The 24962-nt window shown below is 36.3% G+C and overlaps 1 protein-coding gene across 1 annotated transcript; it reads left to right on the forward strand.

The window, feature by feature from the left end:
* The first annotated feature begins 37 nt into the window (after positions 1-37).
* On the forward strand, positions 38-24962 carry LOC122024844 (acetolactate synthase small subunit 2, chloroplastic-like). Its single transcript, XM_042583566.1, has 12 exons — positions 38-325; positions 4249-4462; positions 5275-5358; positions 19492-19560; positions 19669-19752; positions 19853-20005; positions 22196-22282; positions 22852-22956; positions 23035-23157; positions 23236-23388; positions 23948-24013; positions 24581-24962. Exons 1-12 carry the CDS (start codon positions 105-107, stop codon positions 24662-24664), a joined length of 1443 nt encoding a protein of 480 aa, XP_042439500.1. The 5' UTR covers positions 38-104; the 3' UTR covers positions 24665-24962.

The raw sequence follows: 24962 nt of genomic DNA on the forward strand, positions 1-24962 counted from the left end.
TATAATCGTCCTCGCCAAATCTTTGTAAATTAATATTTAATACTAAACACTAGTCGAAACCATTTGAGCCCTTCTCTCATCATTTTGGCCTCGAGATCACGGTCATGGCGGCCTCTAGCATTCGCCTCTCACCTGCGATGACGAAGAAACCCCGATTGCCTTCAGCCCTGACATCTTGTTCGCTCAGATTCAGTACGGTCGATCTTTGCTTTTTGAGGTCGCGGCGTAGCGTCCTCGTCATCAAGGCGCGCGGCCTTCCGGAGCACAACGGCGAGCAGTCGGCGCCCATATTGAACCCGATGCAGTCTCCGGTTTCCCCCAAATCGTAATGCTTCCTCCTTTCTAGCTTTTTGGCGGGCTTTGTTCTCGTGGCGTGTCTAAATTCAGTTGTTTTGTTGAATTTTCCGTTTACTCTTACCAACGGGTACTTGTGTCGTTCTTCCTTTTTTTGATCAGTTTCTATGCCATCTTCATATGTTTTCTCGATCATATATTTTCTACGCACGACAATTAGTAAAATATACAAATAGGGTATGTTCCTCAATTGGGTGCTTCTGCATTTTAAATCTTTTCGATTCCGTTAGTTTATGAGTTAAAAGCTGAAATAGAAATTGCCATCTCTTCTGAATGCAAAATCGGTTTGAGATCTTATCGCGGAGCTACAAGATTTCTGTTCTGTGGCGAAAATTTTAGCAGCATTCGTTAACTCAAGTTTGCTCCATTTGTTAGAGAATATTTATCATGGAGAAACAAAAATTGTACTAGGAACAAACGGGGAAATCGTGCCTAAAAGTAACTTTCAATATTGAAATGCTTAGAAACGTGGTTCTGAATTCCTTATTCCGATCCTTGTTTTGAACTTCATTTTTATTTAATCCAATCTTGAGGAGTTCAAGTCGAATCAAACTATTGTGGTTATGAATAGATTACGGAAATAACGAATAGGGGATGATTTTATCAGAAACACCTAAAATCTTAATTTAAACAGATAACGAACTGAAAACCATAAATTATAAACAAAGCAATAAAAAGAAAACAAAAACAAAAACAAAAGTGTTAGAAAATAGTAATCTTGTTGAAGTGCTGACAAACTGATTCTCTTTAGACATAATATTACCTCCCATCAATGCTTGGAATCCACAAACTTCTCTGAATATCAAAAATCCAATTTTGCTATTTGTAGGTGCACTTCAAGACAAAGATGAAGATGAATTTCACAATTGCAAGAGCCTTAAGGAAGGAGGAAAACACTAGGTTTTTGGTTAACACTAGTACAATTTAGAGATAAATCAACAATGAAGACCTTAACTCATTTTATAATCATGAAATGGTTTTAATTTGGGTGACACCCATTCAATAAAACTAGTTCTACAGAAGAAATCTACTCAAAATATGATCTTGAAAAAAGATTCAAAGATAAGTTATAACTTTTCCAAATATAAATATTAAAATTATGTTCCAGAAGTTCCTTGTCGCACAGGTGAGGAACCAACTCAGCTATTTGGCCTAAGCAACATGCCCTGTCCCACCTAGAATTGTAATACATAATACATCTTACCAGGCAACAGGGAGCAAATAATATATGATAATGACATAGATAATCTCTATATTTGAATTTTTCATGTGCCCTAGTTTGGCTAGGTTCTAATTCATTAGAGAGATCAATCATAGTTTCAGTAACAAAAATAACCCTATATGGACATGATTCGGGTGGGTCAAATAAAACTGCATCTGTTGTTGCCAATATTTAAAGTTATGGTCTAGCTGATAACTTTTTGAGGTTGACATCAACCTCTTATATGGACATGATTTGGGTGGACAACATGGTTAAAACACTCAATAATATTGTAAAATTGTTATTTACAACGTAAGAAAATAACTACAAAAATAGCAAAAGAAAAAAAAGAGGGATTTAGAAAATAGTTATTTGGTTCATGCACCTACAAACTATCTTTCGTCAATGTGAATATTGCCTCCCATTAATACACATGATTTAGAAAATCTCCTCCAAAATTTGATAACCAATTCACTTTGTGTAGGTGCACTCCAAAACAGATGAATACGAGCTTCCTATCGTGAAAGTTTTAAGGGGAAAGCTAGGATTTTTTTGGTTGTTAGCGGATGATCCTGTTTGAAAGCGAAGAAGATGGTGCGCTGGTTAGGTGACTCCAATGTTGACTGTGAGAAGACGAAGACCCTGATGAAGCGGATGAACCTGCGCGGCAAAACCAAGAACTGGGAGAAGAAAGCATTAGTCACCGGGCCAGGGAGGGGTCCCTGACGCAAGCACTCTGACGCTCAAGTTAGAATAGTAGTCGGGTGAAAATGGAGAAGAAGAAGATGAACAGTAGAACAGTAGCAGGGATGCTTGCATACGTGAAAGTGCGGATGCTTATGCGTACCTAGCTAACGGAGAGGACCCCTTTTTATACCATCTCTCATAACCTCCGCAATAATGAGACATCAGAGAATGTCTGGTGTCAACATATGTTGGATAATGGAAGATGTAAGACAGCCTTCCTCTAGGCAGAGGAAGGTTTCATTTGTCAAAGTAATGGAATATTCTATGGTGAGTAGTCGTAGAGGAAGGTTCTGTTGCGTGTGTCTATCAGAATAATGGAATATTCTTTGACGAGTAGCCGTTGTTTAGGTGATTACGATTCTTTGACAATGCTGTCTCCTAGAAGAAGTCCGACCGACTCTGGGACCGTTCATATTTATGCTGGGAGTCATGCCTCTGAGAAGTGGGGAGTTGAGTCTCGTGGGTTAGACCGGCTCTGGGGCCGCTCGGGTTTATGCCAGGAGGCTTGCTCTGAGCCCCATACTGACTCTGGGGCCGCTTGGGTTTATGTTGGGAACCTTGGTTCTGAGAAGTGGGAAACTGAGTCTGTAAGTCCGACCAACTCTGGGGCGACTCGGGTTTAGGCTGGGAGCCCTGCTTTTGAGAAGTGGGGAATTGAGCCCGTAAGTCCGACCGACTCTGGGGTTGCTCGAGTTTAAGTTGGAAGCCTTGCCTCTGAGAAGTGGGGAACTAAATCCCAAAGTCCGACCGGCTCTGTAATCGCTCGGGTTTGGTTGGGAGCCCGTAAGTCCGACCGGCTTTGGGGCCGCTCGGGTTTAGGTTGGAAGCCCTGCTTTTGAGAAGTGGGGAACTGAGTCCCGTAAGTCCGACAGATTTTGGGGCCGCTCGGGTTTAGGCTGGGAGCCCAACTTTTGATAAGTGAGGAACTGAGTCCCATAAATCCTACAGGCTTTGGGACCGATCAGGTTTATGCTGGGAGCCGTGTCCATGAGGAGCAGGGAGCTGAGCCCCGTGTAAAGCGGTCCGTTCGACTACGTACACCCTAATGTTGATTGCCATCTCACCTTGACTTTGACGGGCATATCACCTTGACTAACCCCACATTACCTTTGGATCCACTCACAACCCACCGTATCAGTGGAATTTAGATATAAAATGACAATGGATACCTACAATCCTTTCATAAACACCAAATGACTTCAAATTTCATATTACAGCCATTCAATAAAAACAGTTCAGTGGAAAAAAAAAAAATAATTCCAAAGCTCTAGATGACTCAAACGGGACAATGAACTTCTATAACCTGGTCTGGTGCCTGTGCTTTTGATCCAATTCCTTTAGTCAGTTCGGGACAGGGATGTTGATTAAGAAAGTGATTAGTCCTTGCTTTCTGCTTTTTTCTCCTAGGCTGCTTTCTGTTGCAGATACTGCTTCCTGTGTTTGGCTGTATAAGCTCTTGTTTTCCTCTTGCTTGAGGCAGGGTTCAAGTTAAAAAGATCAGATTCAAGGCATACAACAGACTAAGTCAACACTTAAGACTTGAAAAAGAAAGCTGGTTCCAGTTGCTAAGTAGCTTAAATAATTGTTTATCCGGTTGCAGTGTTGAGAAAGACTCTTTCAAAGAAAAGTTAGACCTTTCCAAATTAAAATCATTGGAAATTGTTTTGCAAAAATAAATCCTTGTTGCACTTGTAACCAACTACTTGGTCGCACACGCTCCTCGTCTAGCTTGGTTTGGTGGGATGGTGCATTTTAATGTCTTTTTCACTTGAGGATGTGAGACTAAAGGGAAATAAAGAATATGCACTTAGTTGAGATCTTCAATACCAACAACTGTGACATGAAATATTCTATATTGTTCAGAATCTCATGTTAATTTTTTACGTACTACTTTTAAATGAATGTTTCTTCTACCTATTTTGTTTATAATTTATTTACAAATATAGGGTGAGACGCCATACAGTCTCAGTATTTGTTGGGGATGAAAGTGGAATGATAAATCGTATAGCTGGTGTCTTTGCTAGAAGAGGATACAATATTGAATCACTTGCAGTTGGCTTGAATAAAGATAAGGCTTTGTTCACCATTGTGGTCTCTGGCACTGAGAAAGTCTTGCAACAGGTTGTAGAGCAGCTTCATAAGCTTGCAAATGTTATAAAGGTATTGTTTTCCTTATCTAATTTGTTATTTATAATACCTGCATTTGCTCATTTGTTTTATTTTTATTTTTTAGGTCTCAATATTTAGTCTGTTTTGCTAAATGGAGATTACAAATTACATTTACAATATCTATCCAAATCAGTATTCATTCAGAGGCAAATTGAGTGAACTAAATCTCATGTGGATCAATCTTTGGTCAATATTCTCTTGCTTTATATAGTTCCATACTAATTATGAATGAACAGGCAATAGATGGTTGCTTGGTCAATCATGTACACAAGGTAGGTCAATCATGTACACAAGGTATTCCATATACGTGTTTACTGTAAAGAAAATTTGTGTATCAGTACTAGTAATTTGTGTATCAGTACTAGTTAATATTTCTTCCATTACATTTTTATCAGTAGCTTAGGCTTCTTATTTATGTTCTTATCTAAACACTTGAGTTCAACAAACTAATTCTGTCATCATCTACATTTTTTCCTCTGGAGATTACAAATTACATATATAATATCTATCAACATGTGGATCGATCTGTTAAAATTCTCTTGCTTTATATAGTTCCATATTAATTATGAATGATCTTTTACTGGCTAGGTGATAGCTGGTTAGTTTATCATGTGCTTGAGGTATTCCGTATAAGTTATTGCTGTAAAAAAAATCATGCGTTGATACTGGTTAACATTTCTTCCATAACATTTTTATCAGTAGCTGTCATGATCTTCTTTTTTTCCCACTATAAGCTACTCAACAAATATTCCATTGTCAATGCTTGTCAACTTTATGACTCTCTTGTGACTACCACCTGCTAGGTGGAAAATTTGTCAAGAGAGCCGCAAATTGAAAGGGAATTGATGCTTATAAAACTCAGTGTTGACCCTCTTAAGCGCCAAGAGGTACATCTTTGTCAAGCTCATTTTTTTTTTTGTATTTGCAATTTTTGGGTTCAAATAATCCTGTCAACTATTTAATGAAGATTGAGTTTGTTATAACTGAAAAACATATTATTTCAGAAGTGCGTTAGTTATTTTCTTCTCCAAAATTCTGTTCAAAATTTTCACTTATAGTAAAAACTGCATTGGAAGGCTGAAATACAAAAGCTGCTACCCATTGTTGAGCTATTTTTTTTAATAGTAATATATTTTGGATGTTTTAACCTAATATATTCAAGATATAATATCTTATTTGAAGCTATGTTTTCTATCTACTTTTTCCATCCACCTCTCTTGCACTCACCATCTCATATTATAGATGGAATTAAACAAGTATGTTTTACATGATTTTTTGTCATAATATTGCTATATAATTAAAGACTACTAATGATTTATCACTTAATTTTGTGTTCTTTCATGCCGCTCTACTGAACTTTTGTTACTAATTTACCCAAGGCTTTAACTAAGAAATCCTTATTCCCTTACATGTTTCCAGATGCATTATCAGGGTTTCCCACTGCTGTTTGCTCATAGTTTCTTCATTACTGATTTCACACAGCTTCACATGATTTCACACAGCTTCACATGTTTTTTCCATTTTAGGCCTAAATTGAAGAGAATAGATGCTGTATGAGTTTGACATGCTAACCAAGTTTTTCTATCAGGTTTCCATCCTAATTAGAACTCTAATAATTGTAGTTATGTGGAATAGATAAAGTCAAATTGAAACTAAATGTAAAAATTCATTTTTATTTAGGCTTTATCAAACAAAATACAATAATGTTTAATAGTCAAAATTATTATCAGATGCTAATGAATACAATTATTACTAATAAAAAATATACATTCATTTTAAACAAAATTACATTCTCAATAATGAATGTCTCTCAAGCCAATGTTGTTGAATTTGAAAACAAAACATGCTTCAGGTTATAGAAGATTAGAAAAAAGTCTTTTCTTATTGTTTATTCTAACATTATACCTTCAAAAGTTGAATAAATTATAACTTATATAAGTAAAATTAATAATGTATGTCACAATCATATGATCACTAGTGGATAAAGGTGGTTAGGATAGTGGAGGGATGATAGGGGACTACAATAGCGACTTTAGATTGGTGAGAATGGACAGTAGGGGTGACTTAAGTGCACGGTTCAAAATTTCATTTCGTGCTGGGCAGAATGGGCAAAACTTACCGTTCCGTCTGCACACTGAAACCAACACCAGACTAGCGACAATTTCATCGCGTCATTGCGTGTGTCACACGACAGAAGGAATTGCGCGCGCGACAGAAGGAATCACGCGCGCTTGTCGTCGCGTGACAGAAGGAATCATGACAGTGTGGACCATAGTTTGTAGAATCGCGATCCTACGCAGAATCGATTTAGGGTCAGGATCGGATCGGTCAGGATCGGATCGTAGAATCGTACGATCCTACCAAAAACCCTTAAAATCTTATCATACATGATTAATAATTTGAAAAAATACCTAAAAAACTCATTTACATATAAATAAATAACTAATTTTGTATATATATGCAATCATTTACACTCAACACCTTAAATTACATTACTACATGTATAAATTTAAATTAACTTGTAATTCAACTATCATTCTCTTATAGTAATAATATTTATATTTTCATATCATAAAATGAAAAAATATAAAATTTCTATTAATACAATAATAATAACATATTCAATGTCACAAATATTTCCTTGGTTTATAAGATAATTCAATTTACAGGCCAACAAAGCACCTAACGTATATAACAGAAACTATTGAATCCTTTGATTCAAATATGAACGCCGAAAATAATCTTCTAAACACTGGTTGATGTCACACAATACTAGATAATAGACATCCAAAAACTCATTATTTTGGGGAAAAGGAATGACAGAATATTATTGATAAAAAACTAATTCAAAAATAGTTAAACATATGTTTAAATAATTTAAAACCCTAATAAGATGAAAAAAAGATAATAAAAAAAAAAGATAAAATCTTCTAGACATCTGAAAAGGATTTAAATGATATTTTTTGGGTTTGAAATAGGGTGGTTAAGGATAAACTTTGAAATTTATTAAAGATCTCTGAACGAGCTTTGATTTTATATATTATAGGCCCCGTGATTCAATCCGAGTCAAAAGTTATGACCTCTCAAAGCTTCAATCGATCCTGCTCCAATCCTACCGATTCTGTTCCGATCCTGCTGATCCTGCTGCGATCCTACTGTAAAACTCGATTCTGCACGATCCTGGATCGATTTTGGGTTTCCGGATCGTAGAATCGTACGATCCTACGATCCGGATCGCGATTTTGCAAACTATGTTGTGGACAACGTGTCTCTATTCCATCGCGACCGAAGGAATCGATTCCTTTTGTCGATTAATCGATCCCTTCAGTCAATTAATAAAAAAAGAGGTTATATAATGTAGGGGAGGGGCAGCGACGAAGGCATCCAGCGGGCTATCAGTGGCGAAGACATCCAGCGAGTGATTAGTAGCAAAGGCGATTAGGGCCGAAGGCATCCAGCAACCATCCGGACATGTATGATTTCAATTCGAGCAAAATGCAAGTGGAGGCACCCCGGAAGCATACGGAGGTGTCGTGGGACGCCTCCGACACCACCGGAAGCATTGGGGACCAAGGCATCCCGGAGGTGCCTCCAACGGTCCAACCACACTTCGCTGATGTCCCGAGGCATCCCAGACGCCTCGCAGGTTGCGCCGGAGGAGTCCTGCAGCTCCTCCAGTGGCGTTGGAGGCATCTCATGACTCTCCGGTGCCGCCGGAAGAGCATGCCGTGAAGATCGTGAAAACATTAATGTTAAAAATTAAATATTTCGATTTAATTAATTCAAACATTTCCTAACTTAAGTGTGATATCTTTTATAAAAGCTAATTAAATTATCCTAATAAAATATAAATATATTTAACATTTAAAAAAGTTAATAACTTTTATTAATTAATATTCTGAAAATTAATTTTACTGATTTAAATTTTATTTAAAAATTCTAAAAAAAATCTAAAAAAGTTTTAAAAGATTCTAATAAATCAGATTAATATTCTGATATTTTTTAAAATTATTTTACATTTTTTTTACAATTTTACTATTTAATTAATATTCTGATTTTTTAAATCATTTTAAATATATATTATTTAAAATAATAATTAATTTAAATAATTAAATAAATAGTTAATTTATATAATTATTATACATAACGTAGTATTTTTTAATTAATTTATATGTTTATTATAGATAATTTTTTTTTTGTCTTAGAATCAATTTAAAATTTAGATCCGTGAATATTAAGATATTTAGTTTTTTACTTTTAGAATTTTTGCTTCCTGAACATATGGAACATATATTTTAATCTTAGAATGTCTCTACTGATTTGCCTAGGAAATATTATGTCCTTTATTTAAGAAATTTTGATAAAGGTCTGTCAAGTATATGAATCCTAATAAAATACTTATAATCTTGCGTACCTCTGATCATTCTAAATTGAGATAGTTGAATTATTATTATTAGAAGATTGTTGCAAGTTTACCTTATAAAAATGTGTTATAGAAGATTGCTTGTAGGAAGTTGCTCTTTATATACTTAATTTGTAAACTTACAATGATAAAAATATTTTTGACATTATAAAATGATGATCATTATTTGGAAATGTGTATTATTTTTAATTTTTTATAATGCATATGTAATGACACGAAAACAACAATCGCATGATCTAGCTTGGAGACCCACATGTTGATTAGAAAATCGATTTCAGTCCCGTGCTAAGGTTTCGGTCCAGACCGGAACGATACGGTTTCAGTATCATATCGTGCCGTGCCGATATGATTTCGGTATTTTTTATTTATATATAGTAATTATTAGATAAATATATTTATTGTGTATAATTTAAAAATAAGTTGTATATTGATTTTATATAAATTCTTAATTATTGGACAACTTAATATGGTTAGAAAAAATAATTAAATATAGTTTTCTTTAAAGAAAATTAATCTATCAATAACTTGAATTAAAATTGATGTATCATAAGATATTACCTTATTAATACCAAAAGGAGTGACGTGAATTAGATGGAATGTCACGCCCCTAGTGGAGTTCCTGCCAGACAAAAATCCGGCAACATCTCCCCTGTATCGGTGACAATCTGAGGCATACATACATACAAAATACATCAGCCACATACGGCTGGAATATATACACAACCACGCAGTTATATAATCAGCCCACTCGGCTGGAACAAGAATAAACACAACCACGCAGTTATATATATATGAAACAACCCACACGGCTGAAAGTAAAACCACAGCGGAAATCACAAATAACGATCACAAAACCACAATACAACTAACTGCGAGCCGGCTTGGCTTGACACGACAACCACCACATCAAACCAAATACAAGATACTGCAAAGTCAAACTCCATATAAAAGATACAAATACACGAATAAGTACAAAACCAAAATAAGCGTATAGAAGCACTAACGGTATGGGAAGCTCAGTGTGACATGGTCCAAGCGACTCCATAAATCCTTTACCTGCTACCTGGCGAAATAACCAGTTTACGGGGTGGTGAGTATAAAGACTCAGCGGGTAATAGACAGATAGTGCATGAGTATAGTAAAGAACTAGAGATACAAAGGTATATAGTCTCATAGGGAAAATAGCAGATACTACCGTAATATCAAGATAAATGTCCATACCTGAAACCATATCCTAGGCTAGTAATAGGAGGTCAGGTGTAGCAAAGACCTGCTACAATACTGCTCATAAATACATGGGTAACATGTGAGGTATATACTTATTAACAATAAGTAAGCCAGTGTTTAAACACATACCACAGGTATATAACTCAACATAAGTAAGCATATCTAACATATGGATATACTAATGCCACAGGATAAGTAAGCAACAACAGTATAAATAATCAACAGCAGAATAAGTATGCAACAATAGCATAAGTAAGCAACAGCAGCATAAGTATAATAACAACAAGGTATGCACGGATGGTTACCCCGCCCACCTCTCTGCACCACGACCCCTGTATGGTCGAGAGGCCGGATCAATGACAACTATACAACACTCCAGCCGCCACTACTCTCGAGTGATTGAGTGGACAATTTGCATAGTAGTTATCTAGCTACGTAGCAATAGGGTCCCTGCTGCTCGCAACTTCAGCCGCCACTACCCATGAGTGGCCGAGTGCGGCACGACAGGACAAGCGACATGCTCCAGCTACCACTACCCATGAGTGGCTGAGCGTGCGGCCCTGACCAACGACCCTTTCAACCACAAGGGAGACCTAGTCATCATATATATATAAACAGAAACAGGTATGCTACATGAAGCCAGCATGCTCAATAAGAAACATGAATAAATAGCAGTCAAAGCAAGTAAACATGGTATCTGATATCTATATATCCAGTATCTAGTATCTAGTGTCCGGTATCTGCTAAATATCATGGATAGCAATGAGAGACTGTATAGATAAAGAAACGAGTAGCTCAAAAGGTTGAGTGGAAGTATCAAACGCAGGAAAAATAAGAGTGGAGTCAAGGTAAAAACAATTTCTATCCAAAGATAGCTCATGCACTAAGATCGATATATACTAAAGAGATAAAGCAAGAAGTACCCGCCTTTATACGTAGATCGAGTCAAACCATCCCATGCCGAGACGCTCGTCTCGACTCAAAGTCCTGCAAATCCATGATATACAGATTTAGCTAATTTCATATAAATTAAATAGCTAAATCAAATCTCCTAATCTATTAAGGGTAATTATAAATCGAATACGATCCTCGATTAACCACTTAACTAAAGTTAAGTCAGCTTAACTCTAATTAATCCACCATCCTCCTTAGATTAGGTTTAATCTCTCTAATTAACCCTAACCATTCCACCGCCCAAGTAAATTAAGTTTATACATGCATATCTCCAAAACTCACCTAATTTCATACTCATTCAAATGATCACTCATATCTAATCATTTAATCCCTTGATCTAACTACTAGCCATCATGAATTAAACCAAACTCACCCAAATCCGGAAGATCAGTCGGTGATCCACAGCCGAAGATGTACTTGCTGCCGGAACCAAAGCTGGAGCTACAATAGTTGATCCAGCACTGCACACATTTCAAATCAATTAACATAATCTTAATCACTTCATAACCATCACAACTTATCCTAATTTTACTCCACAGTCACCTGGTGAAAGGCTTCCGTTGCAACAACGTAGATAAAGGAGTTCCCCACTCGGAACCAGTAGCGATCGAGGCAACCCGCGAGTGCAAGGAAGTAACGACGAGGTAGAACTGTTTCGGATGCGCTGAAACAACATTTCTTGCACTCGTGTGGCCGGAGGTGGGAGAGGATTGTCCTGCCGACAGTGGCTCGGCTCTCCTCCGGTCATCTAATACCCTAGTAGAGAAGGCGATGAACCTCCCTGTTACAAGATCCAGTGAAGAAGAGGTGGTGTACCTTTCTGATGCAAGAACTGCTACTCTTTCCGATTCCACAAGCAAGGGAACGGAATTGCCCTAATACCCTTGTTGATTCTCCTTCTCCCGGAGTCGGTGACGCGATCAAGCGAAGCAGCTGGAAGTGTAGGGCATCGGCGTTCTTCGGTCGATTCTCACGGCAGCTGGTGGCCGATGTCGGCTGTGGTGGTCGACGACGACACAGAGAAGAGGGGATAGAGAGTTGCGGCGTCGGGTGAGGCGGAATGCAATGTCGCGATGGAGAGGAGGCGACGTCGACGGTTAGGTGAGGGGAAATCGCGAGAGGCACAGGAAAGAAGGGAGATCGGGAGAGGGGTTCGACGGCACAACCCTCAAGGCGGCGATGGCAGTGGCACTGGGCCATCGACGAGGCGAAAATGCTCAAGCGGTGACGTCACGGGGCTTGAGCAAAGGGAAAAGGGAAACGGCGATGGAATGAGCATGGGGAAACTTAGGTTAGGATTTTTAAACCTAAGTTTTAATACTTATACATTAATTTAATTAATCAACTCCCAACTAAATGGGTATTTCAAACAGGCATTCCCCTAGCCTCACTGATTCATCCCCTCGAAACGAGTCATACGGACTCCATTTAAATTTTGAAAATTTCCTAAAAAATTCTCGAAAAATCCAATAAGATTATTTGTCAAATAACCTTATTATTTTGTTATTATTTGGGCACCATATTTTACATGGAAATATTGATTCTTGCAACATTCTACTTAGGTCAATTCCATAGGTCTCCATCGCCCAAATTATATAATCATCTCATGGCATGCAATATTGATATTGATTTCTCCACATGTCCATCAATGCGTCTCGATTCATCACTAGAAGTTGAATTTGAACTAGCCCCACTTAAATCGGAATGGGTACAGGTACAAGCACGGGTTAAGGATAAGCATATGTCCCCGAGTTCTGGTATGATGGATTGCCATATGATGCATTAGAGTTATAATAAGATGGTTGCGAGTATGATAGACTTCAGCCAGAATCAATCTCAGCTAAACTCTCCCGCATATCTTGATAATTATGAGTTTTCTTTTGTTTGTCACTCTTGTATCGACGTTGATATTAAATATTGCTACTTCTAGTTCTATGATCATAATCTTGAGTTGCATGTGCGTATTCTGTCTCACATGTCCATGGCTTCGGTATTAGAGTAGAGGGAACATAATTTTTACCACCAGATGGATCAGCACTGTCATTACTTCCATGAATACTTGCACTGCTATCAACGTCACTATCCTCATTTCGAACTTCTTGTCGGATGACAGTGTCAGAAGGCGATGATGTTTCATCAGTGTCATCATGTTCTTGCTCATCAATTGCATCAAGTGGATTTTTTCTAATTCTCAATTGATTCCTTCCTGTAAAAGCAGGAGGTTTGACTTTTTCTTTCTTTTTAGTAAAAATTGCATGAGTTTTTCCTTTGCTTTTTTCCTTTATCTATGGACATTGGTTGGGTTTGGAGTTAGGATGTTTGAGAATGTCTAGACCGAGATCTAGAAAATCGAAAATCTTGATCAAAAGCTTCATTATCTTCTTCCTCACAAATATCTCCTTTAGCTTGTATTTTCAATCTATTGAGTAAGAAATTGAGATGGTCGTAGTGGGTCTCCTGCTTCATCAAATAATGGATTCTCAGTCTCAACATCGCTTCACCAATCCATCATTAGATTATTCTCAGTTTGGACAAATCCAATATCAAATGGGTTTATATTACCATACTCTTGTTCTTCATTCTCTTCTGTTATTACTCTTAGTTGAAGATACATATTATAATGAACGTAGACCATCTTCTCCAAGCAACGATAAGAAAGACGATTTCGTACTTTTGTATGAATGAGGGAGAAAGTTGAACAATTTCTTTTACAACCACTTGAAGATGTTGTAGAGAATTCGTACAACAATCTTTTTCAAATTTGGAGCTGATCCTCCATATTGTAACCACCACAAGATGAATAAGAACAAAATTAAAATAGTATTTATATTTGTTGACAATAATTAGGAATAATTTTTACTGTATTTTCCTACATCCATTTTATATCTGCATAACACTGCAATAGGAACGCTAAAAGATCCATATGCCTCTCAAAATAATAGACTTTTCATTAATGGTCTCATCAATTGATTCTCTATTTGTATGTAGTCTTGATATTACATGTTGGAGGGCCACTAATAAATCATCGTTTGTGCCAAGATTATAATGGTATTGATATGCCGGATTCAGATAATAACCTACAATAATTAAACATATATAATTATTAATAACAATATTAAAAATTCTTTATCATTAAAAAATACGTACCGACTAAATGAATATATTTTCCCATTTGATCATCCCATCTAGTAGTGATTATATTAATGTAATGTTAATACTTGGTGGGTGATTGTAGATGTCTCTTAATTTTCTCGTTTGCTTCATGAATTATGTAGTAAACACTGTCCATTTGTGGCTTCTTGTCCATATCGATTTTATATAGAACAACGTATAATGGTTATACTGCTATAAAAATATCTGCGATATAGTCCCAAAATCTAACCGATGTAATAATTTTTTGCACCTCTTTATCTTCAATCGTGTTAGAATATCGAGAGACTTCCCAATCTTTAAAAGAGAACATGACCATCAATCCGACTTTTTTTCGATTCAACGATTTCAATAGGAAAAAGTGAGTGACAAACTTAGTCGTTCCTGGTTGTAGAATCTCTCCATCAATAAATTTCTTCATTAATCCATGAACCCAATATGATTATAGAGAAATTTGGTTAAAGATTGATCTTTTTTCACTACCTTCTTCACTGTATCGAGCTTATCAATATTTGTCATCATCAAATCGATATAGTGTGTTGCACATAGTGTCCAAAATAATATTTGATACTTTTGCTCCAATAACTCTCCAGTCCTTTTAAAGTTGGCACTATTATCTGTAATCACCTGCATTATATGTTTTGCACCTATCTCTTGAACTACATTATCCATTAAACGATATATATAGGGTGAATCATGATAGTTTGTAGTTGCATCAATAGATTTATGAAATATCACCTTTTTATTGCAATATAGTAGAAAGTCGATAATGCTCATCCATGTAGGTCCTGTCCAGCCATTACGCATCAACGTAATCCTATATAAGCTTCATTGCTTCTTACATCATAGGATCCAAGTCTTGATCTCCTCTACTTGTTCATCTAAATATGGATTGACAATTTCATATGCAGTCAGAGGTTGAATACTAGTATCAGATTTTTGGATGTTGGATACCATGCTACGGTAATATGTGTTGTTTGCTGCATTAGGGGGAATATAATTAAAATGAAAAAATTTAGCAATACTTTGACCGATTGATTTTTTCTTCTTGTTTGTATATGCATCATCAATCCTAGTCTGTTTGCTAGTTTGGTCCGGGAATGCAGTGGATCAATATCAGCAATATCAACTGCACGTTTTCATCTTATAGAAGGAAAACAATGACCAATACCACCTTATGTTGAAGGAATACAAGCACTTGCACTCCTTCCCAATGTTGCTGCAGTTGAGCCACTTCCACGGGCACCAGTTGAGCCATTTCTATGTTGTATATTTTGCTGATATTCATATTGAGTTCGAGAGGCATTGAAAGCTGCTAATAAATCTTCGTCATTTAAAACTTCCCCGTGACCTTCAAATTCATCATAGATTGGTTCTTTAGAGCTTTGGCTTATCAACAAGTTCACGTTGTCGTTGTTGTTTATACTTTAATGTTTTTTTATCATCAAGTTCCTCTTTCATTGCATAATGAACTTCTTGAGAAACTTTTGGACAATCAGAAACATTCGGATATTTACTAGCAAGATGTTATTTTAGGCATGTGACCCTACCGCCATGTCCAATCATATCACAATGCAAACATTGCTAATGAAATCGATTTTTTAATCGACGTGCGTGTATCCAAGCTGGATTATAAGATTGTTGTTTTGGTACCATTACCAATATATAAAGAGCAACTTTCTGTAAGCAATCTTCTATAACACATTTTTATAAACTTGAAACAATCTTCTAATAATAATAATTCAACTATCTCAATTTAGAATGATCAAAGGTGCACAAGATTATAAGTGTTTTATTAGAAATCATAAACTTGATAGACCTTTATCAAAATTTCTTAAATAAAGGACATATATTATTTCCTAGGCGGATAGATATTCTAAGATAAAAATATATGTTTCATATGGAAGCAAGAATTCTAAAAGTAAAAAGCTAAATATCTTAATATTCATGAATCTAAATTTTAAATTGATTCTAAGAAAAAAAATATTATCTATAATAAGTATATAAAATTAATTAAAAAACGCTACGTTATGTATAATAATTATATAAATTAACTATTTATTTAAATTAATTTTTATTTTAAATAATATATATTTAAAATAATAAAAAATATCAGAATATTAATTATATAGTAAAACAGTAAAAAAATAAGATAATAAAAAAAATCAGAAAATTAATCTGATTTGTTAGAATTTTTTAGATTTTTTTTATAATTTTTAAATCAGTAAAATTAATTTCCAAAATATTAATTAATAAAATTTATTATATTTTTAAATTTTAAATATATTTATAGTATTGGGATAATTTAATTAGCTTTTATAAAAGTCTCTTCGAGATATCACACTTAAGTTAGGAAATGTTTGAATTAATTACATCGAAATATTTAATTTTTAACAGTAATGTCTTCACGATCTTGACGGTACGCTCGTCTGGCGACGTCGGAGAGTCACAGGACACCTCTGGTGCTATCGGAGGAGTCACAGGACTCCTTTGGTGCCGCTGGAGGAGTCCTACGATTCCTCCGGTGTCACCAAAGGTGTCCCGCAACTCCTCCGGCAGTGCATGCGAGGCGCCCGGGACCATCTAGTTGTGCCGGAGGCGTCCCATGACTCTTCCCGTAGCGCCGGAGGATTCATGCGACTCCGGCGCCGCCTACGAGGTGTCCGGGATGCCTTGGGACATCAGCGAAGCATGGTTGGACTGTTGGAGGCCCCTTCCGGATGCCTTGGTTCCCAACGCTTCTAGTGGTGCCAGAGGCGTCCCGCGACGTCTCCGGTACGCTTCCGGGGTGCCTCTACTTGCGTTTTGCTCGAATTGAGATCATACCTATCCAGATGGTCGCTAGATGCCTTTGTCGTTGATCGTTCGTTGGATGCCTTCGCCGCTGAAGGAATTGATTCCTTCGGTCGCGATGGAATTGCGACACGTTGTCCACGTTGTCGTGATTCCTTCGATCACGTGACAATGAGCGCGCGTGATTCCTCCTGTTGCGTGACGCATGGGATAATGTGATGAAATCGTCGCTAGTCTGGTGTCAGTTTTGGTGCGCAGGTTGAATGGTATGTTTCGCCCTTTCCGCTCAGCATGGAACAAAATTTTAAACCGTGCCTATGATCTCTTGTCAGGAATATTACTCATAAGTCTTTGGTCAAAGTAAACATGTTAAGAAGATGGTCTTCTTGGACGTGTTTTTCTTTTTGAGTAATTTGAATTTACAGGACAAGGAACTACAACTTGGGCTAGGTGTGACATAGTTAGCCTAGTGGGGATTGACACATAGACCATATCCTAAACTAAGTGAGTATAAAATGTGTGAAAGGAATAGAAGCATTGATAATTGTAGCTGTTGAAGGGTTTAGAATATATTCTGAAGTCAATTGTGATTTTCCGATCACTTGGGGTCTACTATGTGCCACTCATAATCTATTCATAATTAATGATTAATTATGAATAACCAACATAACCGGGAACCTATTGGCTACACACACTATGAGTATTTATTGAAGACATAAAAACAATTTAGAGAATATGATTCTTAAAGAGAGAGATTAAGTCTTGTTGGACCAGGCAAAGGGCAAATATGGAAAGTATTTGTCATGCCGAAAGAGGTTGTGGTCACGCCTCTTGTAGGCGAGTCGGGCCTACTCATGCGACATAGGCAGATAGGCTTGGATTTTTGGCCACGCCTCTTGCAGGCGAGTCGGACCTACACATGTGGTATGGGCTTGTTGCTCAAGCTATAATGAAGAGGTATAAAAGACCTCTCCATGAAATAAAAAAAAAGAGTTTTTTTTTTTCTGAATGCCGCCCAACCCTTGGCCGGTCAACCCTAGTGCCACCGCCCCTTGTTTTCTTCCCTCTCTCGGATTGTCCACAAAGGGAAGATCTCTTAGTGCCACCAGCCTCTCTCTTCGATTGTGCTGTCTCCTTCATTCGGCTAGTACCAAACAAAAACGCGACTTGTGGCTTACGAAGTTGTCTTGAAGATATCTCGATGTGGATACTAATAATAGAGGCAAGTCTTGTGAAGTTTGTTAGGTGATTTCTTTTCATCTAAATATCATCAAAAGGTATAACTTCTAAACAACCTTTTGATCTATGTTTATGTCTTGCACACGTGTGATCTTGTTTATTTGGGATGAGTGAAAACCTTCTTAAAAATCGTCTTGCTTCTATTGCATGTTTTTGTATAAAACACATGTATTTTATCCCGAAATATCCAACAGCCCCTCTTCTCAGGACTTGTTGGGGCGAGCAACAACTCCTCATGTGTCATGGAAGGGTAGGCGACACCTACCTTCAACGCTCAAAGGGGCAAGGTGATGCCCCCTTCGCATGTGACACTTGCTTACTCACAATGCTCCTTCATGAGTGGGCGAGGTGTTGCTCATGAGGGGTATCCTCACCTTTAATATTTTAACAAGTTCAGTCGCTAATCAAATTTTCTTCCAACTAACTCATCCTAACTCTAGCTTTGTTTTTGTCTTTTATATTTGAAATTATATTGGAAGCTACAAGTTCAATTTGATACTTCAAATTTAAAATTCAAAAATAATAGAAGGGGAGCCTTGGTGCAACGGTAAAGTTGTTGCCATGTGACCAAAAAGGTTACGGGTTCGAATCCTGGAAACAACCTCTTGCAAAAAACAGGGTAAAGCTGCATACAATGGATTCTTCCCCGGGACCCCGCATGACGGGACCTTTGTGCACCGGACTGCCCTTTTAATAGAAAACTAGATAAAATGGGAATCAGTAGACCAATGAACCTTTTTTTTTTTTTACAGAAAACTACTTTTAAATGGAGATATTAAGTTCGATAAAATTTATCTTTATTTGTTTCACTCAATTCTTCTCTTAATGGTGATTTAGTGACAAAGTTCCCAAGCATATTATGATATTTCACATTTAATTCTTTAATCTCCCTTTGCAAAGGAAAATTTTCTATTTGCCATTAATCATCATAGTTATTACTGGTAATATTCTATGATGGCTATAATGCACTAGTAATATTCTATTAATTAGATCACTATATATATATTGTTTCCTAGTTTTCTGAAACTATAGTCCATAAAACATGAAACAATAGAAACATTCTGTAAATTTGATATCTGCCGAACTTCAAAGTCCTTCTGAGGTCTCTACTACCAAATTAGGGTTCATGATTATTGGATGTCTGATTTTGATTTACTTGGCATCAATTTTGGACTTAATACTGCCACAGTATAAATTATTCCCTTTTGTGCATTTGTTTTTTATAAATATGCAGGTTCTGGGTTTGGTTGATGTTTTTAGAGCAAAAGTAGTTGATATTTCTGAAAGCTCCATCACAATTGAGGTCATCACCTTTTGAACAACTTGTACATAAACTGTAGCATCATTTAAGACGCTTCTGTATCATTTCGTTAGTGTATTAGTCTTAATTACTAAACACTCATGAATATAGGTAACTGGAGATCCTGGGAAAATCGTTGCAGTGCAGAGGAGCCTAACCAAGTTCGGAATCAAAGAAATTGCTCGGACTGGCAAGGTTACAGCCATAGATTTATTTAATTTGGACAATTAACACTTTTGTTCCTTCTGAGAGATAAATCCCTTAGTTCTAGATTTTGAAGTTTGCTTTTCTGTAGATTGCTTTGAAAAGGGAGAAAATGGGAGACACTGCCCCTTTCTGGAGATTCTCTGCTGCTTCTTACCCAGATCTTGAGAGCATTAACCATATAACTACACTTATTCAGTCTACTAATACACCAATGCAAGGAAATCTGGAACAATCATCAGGAGTGAGTGATATTTTCATATCATTCTCAGCACTGAATGATTTAAATAATCTTATGTTTCATGATATATGATCAACTGTTTCATAAAGAAATTTATATGGAAACTTGTGTTACGGACATTCCTATGGGTGATGCTGAATAGAAAAGCTTTTTTTTGTGAGTACCTTATGGTTGATTTTAAATCTACTTTATGATGTAGATAATTACCGAAGATGACAGGTCTACAGGTATAATATCTGCATTCAACATATTTTAGTGTTCACAAGTGGTTTTCCTTTTTAGCCTATTTTAGGAATTCCCTAATTGGAGGATAAAGACTGCTTCAATTCTGGTTCTAAATCCAACTCTGGACCAGGTTGGGATTCAAGTCTAGGTTTAGATTCAAGATACGATTGATGTGGTTTGATTGTGGTGGGTAGCTCAAGAAGAAAATGCTTATCTTCCATTGTTGTTCTCTATTTGAAGATAAATTTCTGTGAAGTATAATATCATCTGACAAACGATACATTAACAGAGTTGAGGAATTTTTTGTTGGTTGATGATAACATTTGCACCCCTTGTGTTGAAGAATATCCCACTGATGGTTTTGGGAGCTCTTAGATCCAGTTCCTCTTGAGTTTTGGCTATGAACATAAATGATTAGGTGTATGTGGCATAGATATTTATACTCTAGGTTTAGAAACATTAGGAATTGTGGATGATCTTCATATTTCACTCTGAATCAATTCAAAGGGAACAGATTTTTTTAATTGGTAATGGGAAAGATGCATGGTTGTGTTTGCGACCTCACATACATCACAAACACAAGATTTATTCTCTATTTCTTTAAACAAAAGAGGAACATGATTTCATGAGTTTTAAAGGAGGGAAAGTCCAGCCTATGGTGATAAAGTGAGATCAAATTTTCTTTATTGGAGTGGTGTTGCTTGGATATGAGGATTGGAGACCGAACTACAACAAATCATCCTTGTACAATAATTCTCATGGGACCAAATGTAACATTTAGTCCTGCCGCAGAATCATAGGTTTATTACTTTTCACTAAATTCCTTTAACACGGATGGGCTCTATACTATTTTTTGGTATCACCTGGTATTGGGTCATCTCCAGCCACAACCACTTTAGCAGATTAACCTACTTTGTGAGGTTGACATTGTTTGGATCCACAACCCATAGATTGAGTATCATCTTTTACTTTGGAACAGCTTTGTTGAATTGATTCCTAATCCTCTCTTGTGGTTGGTAGAAACCTGCACGTGTCACTGATTTCCCATGACATAGAATTCTAGAGTCACGCCATAATCAGTGAATCTTGTTCATCTCATGATATGAATTAGGGTTTCCTTCTTTGGTCTTGGTTCTTATTATGTGAGGGGACTTTGCCTTTTTCCTATAAGATGGTCTTGATTGATTGGCCGTTTTAAATATATGGCAGCATTGATCTATTGTAATTCTCCAGATAATGGAGTTGCTAGTGCCCCTTCAGTGCTGCAGATGATGACTTTATTAGGACTTGAGGTGGTTGACATCTTAATGGTGATGAATGCCTCAACAGATGTCAGTGGCGATAAAGGATGGCCGGAGTAGATCCAACAATGAGGACTGATGGAAGTTTCTGCTTCATCTACAATGAAGGAAATGCTTCCCATAGTCGATAACCCTAGGGCTTTTGATACCTTAAAGAAATTGAGCAAGAAACTTCTATATATTTCTTTTATATCATAAGGCTACTGTATGGCTACACATACATTGCCTATACAAATTTTAGGAGAAAAAAATATCCTTCAATTAAGGAATTCCTATAATGATGGAGAATCAGGGATTCCCATAATTGGATTACTGAATACTAAAAACAAAATAAAAGAATTCCCAAACAAATAACCACAAATTAATCTCTAAACAATCCTTTTTTTTTATAGTCAAATACTATTTTGGCTTAAAGATGCAAAAACAAATTAAGCAACTTCCCCTTTGTGTAGATAATTGAATGTTTGAATAAGATTCAAATTGCATTTTTTTCTTACAGTGATGCAGGTAATTTCCCTTTTCTGTTCTTATTAATAAAAGATAGTTCAACTACTAAAATACTATGCTGTTGTTCTTCCAAATGCACATATATAAATGTTAAATGTTAATTAGTATGGCAGCTTAAGTGGAACTTGGGATAATAACTAATGCATTTAATTACCTGAAGGGAGATGTCTATCCAGTGGATACTTCTGATAGTAGTGAAGCCACTCAAATTCTAGATGCACATTGGGGTGTCCTTGATGATGAAGATGTAAGTTCACTCTCTCTTGCCTTATTATTAACTTTTGGAAAGTTTAGTGCATCCTTGGACCAAGATGTTAGAGATGCATGTATGTGTTTGGTGTCCGAAGTAATAACATATTTCCATTTTTAAAACACTGTTATCTTCAAGAAGTTTGATACATTTCTATTATTTTTGTTTATCTATTGGTGTTAGCTGATAAAGTCAGTTATATATATATATATATATAAAGGGCAGCCCGGTACACGAAGCTCCCGCTATGCGGGGTCCCGAGGAAGGATCCATTGTACGCAGCCTTACCCTGCTCTTTGCAAGAGGTTGTTTCCAGTAAGGCTGTTTTTTTTTTAGGTAAAAAACAACTGAATTTAAAATTTCGAGTAAAATTTGATCTATCTTTGTAACAAATAAGAACCTTTTGGTTTATTGTGTGATTTTGCTGGCAGGTTTATTGCATTTAAAATTTGGAAGTTCTTGAATTTATTATGTTCATTCATTCATCATTGTTAATTATTTTTTATCTGAAATTTGATATCTACCTATGTGAAGCATACTAAGATGTCCGAATTAAATTACTACAGTCAGGAGGGCTTCGTTCACATACTCTATCCATCCTTGTAAATGATGTTCCTGGAGTCCTCAACATTGTAACAGGGGTGTTTTCTCGAAGGGGCTACAATATTCAGGTTCTTTTTAGCAAAGAGTTTCATTTTCTCCTGTATGTACTGTTGTTAATGTGATGTGCTTATCACTACTCTTGACAGAGTCTTGCTGTTGGTCCAGCTGAAAAAGAAGGTACCTCTCGCATTACTACTGTGGTCCCTGCTACTGATGAGTCTATTGGCAAACTACTACAACAGATCTACAAGCTTATTGATGTTCATGAGGTAAAACAAATTTGAATATTGCTGATAAGTCTTAACGACTTAACCCTCTTTTTGGTCTCTTAAACGGAGAACATTCAGGTTCATGACATCACTCATATTCCTTTTGCTGAAAGAGAGTTGATGCTTATAAAGGTTGCTGTGAACACTGCAGCGCGAAGAGATATCCTAGACATTGCTGAGATTTTTAGAGCCAAAACTGTAGATGTTTCTGATCATACAATCACACTTCAGGTAGCATCAATACTGCTCGTTGGTGTCCGAATCTGCATTATTTGGTTATCATATGAGCTATCTGATTCACAAATATTTAACTAGAATTATTTTTCATTGTGAAAACTATTTCTATCAAATATAAGGACAGTTATTCCATGTCTATTTTCTAAACCAAACTAATGAATACTTGTTCGCATTTTCAGTGACCCAAGCACAGTATGACTTTGAATTTTATCAGAAGTCCTATGTATAGTGTATACTATGGAAAATGACTCTTGGGAATCCAAATAACACAATACTTTCATCCAAATTCTATAGTTCCATCTTCTAGTCCATCCTGTCCGTGGTCTCAGTAGTTAGGAATTGATATAACTCTGTTTTCTGCTAATTCGAATACCTTGCCTTCTGCACAACTATTTTAGTTGGTGAGAAAAAACTATATAAATATTTCTTTAAAATTTACCCTGGAAATGTCTACATAGATAGAGATTGTTACTTGGAAGCACTTTGTGGAATGCAGAAAAGAAAAAAAAATATTGCAAATTCTTTTGACACCAACATTTGTTGCTTAATGTAGATCAGTGGAGATTTTAACAAGATGGTGGCAGTGCAAAGATTACTGGAGCCATATGGAATCTGTGAGGTATGGTTCCAGCCATTCAGTTATTTCTTTCTTCAAAGTGTAGCATTAAACTTTGATGCAATATTTCTATTTCCATCTAGAAATTTCACAACCTTGCAGTTGAAAGCAGTAAATTTTAATTGACTGGATTCAATTTGTTTGGGCCTGCAATTTTTTGAGTACGCTCGGTTCACAGGAAAAAAAAAAATTGCATTCTAAATGCGTATAAGTATTGTTATATTTGATTGCAAAAATAAACTCAGATAATTTCCATAAAATTTTGATTCCAAATCATCCTTGTTAGTTACTTCTTTTGAGGAATATTTATTTCTTTTCTATTCCACTTTTAGGAATGTCTATTTTTACTCTATTTAATTCTTCAAGAAATATATATTTGAATGAGTTAGACCATCTAGGCCAATCGGGTTGGTCCAACCAATTAGGCAAATGGGTAGTCATGCAGACATAGCTGTGGAGTATTCTCGAACTGATTTAAAGTAGGAACAATTCTTGCTGTTGAAACACAAATGAAATTATTATTATTATTTTGCTGTTGTGTCTTAATATTTCTTTTGGCATCCTTTTCAGGTAGCTCGAACTGGACGAGTTGCTCTAGTTAGAGAATCCGGAGTAAATTCCAAATATTTACGTGGTTATTCTCTTCCCATATAGCTCTTTTTCATGAAACCAACGTCACCCAAAGCAACCAAAATTCTGCATGATCAATGGCGTCTGTTCTTGCTGAAAGAATTTCTGGCCTGTTAATGGCTTCTCATATGTGCATGTGAAGTCCTTTTTCTTAGGGAAATCAACAAGATAAAGTGGCTGAAATTTTGGCATTTGGAGGTAAAATTAAGGTAAAATTAAGTTTCGTTTGTGAGGAATCTATCGTGCTCAATGTATCCCCTTTCTTTTTTTTTTTTTTTTGTGTTCACTCTTCTAATTCATCAAGATTTGTGTTTGAGTCAAA

The sequence above is a fragment of the Zingiber officinale genome, chromosome 9B, assembly GCF_018446385.1.
Source record: "Zingiber officinale cultivar Zhangliang chromosome 9B, Zo_v1.1, whole genome shotgun sequence".
Lineage (NCBI taxonomy): Eukaryota > Viridiplantae > Streptophyta > Magnoliopsida > Zingiberales > Zingiberaceae > Zingiber > Zingiber officinale.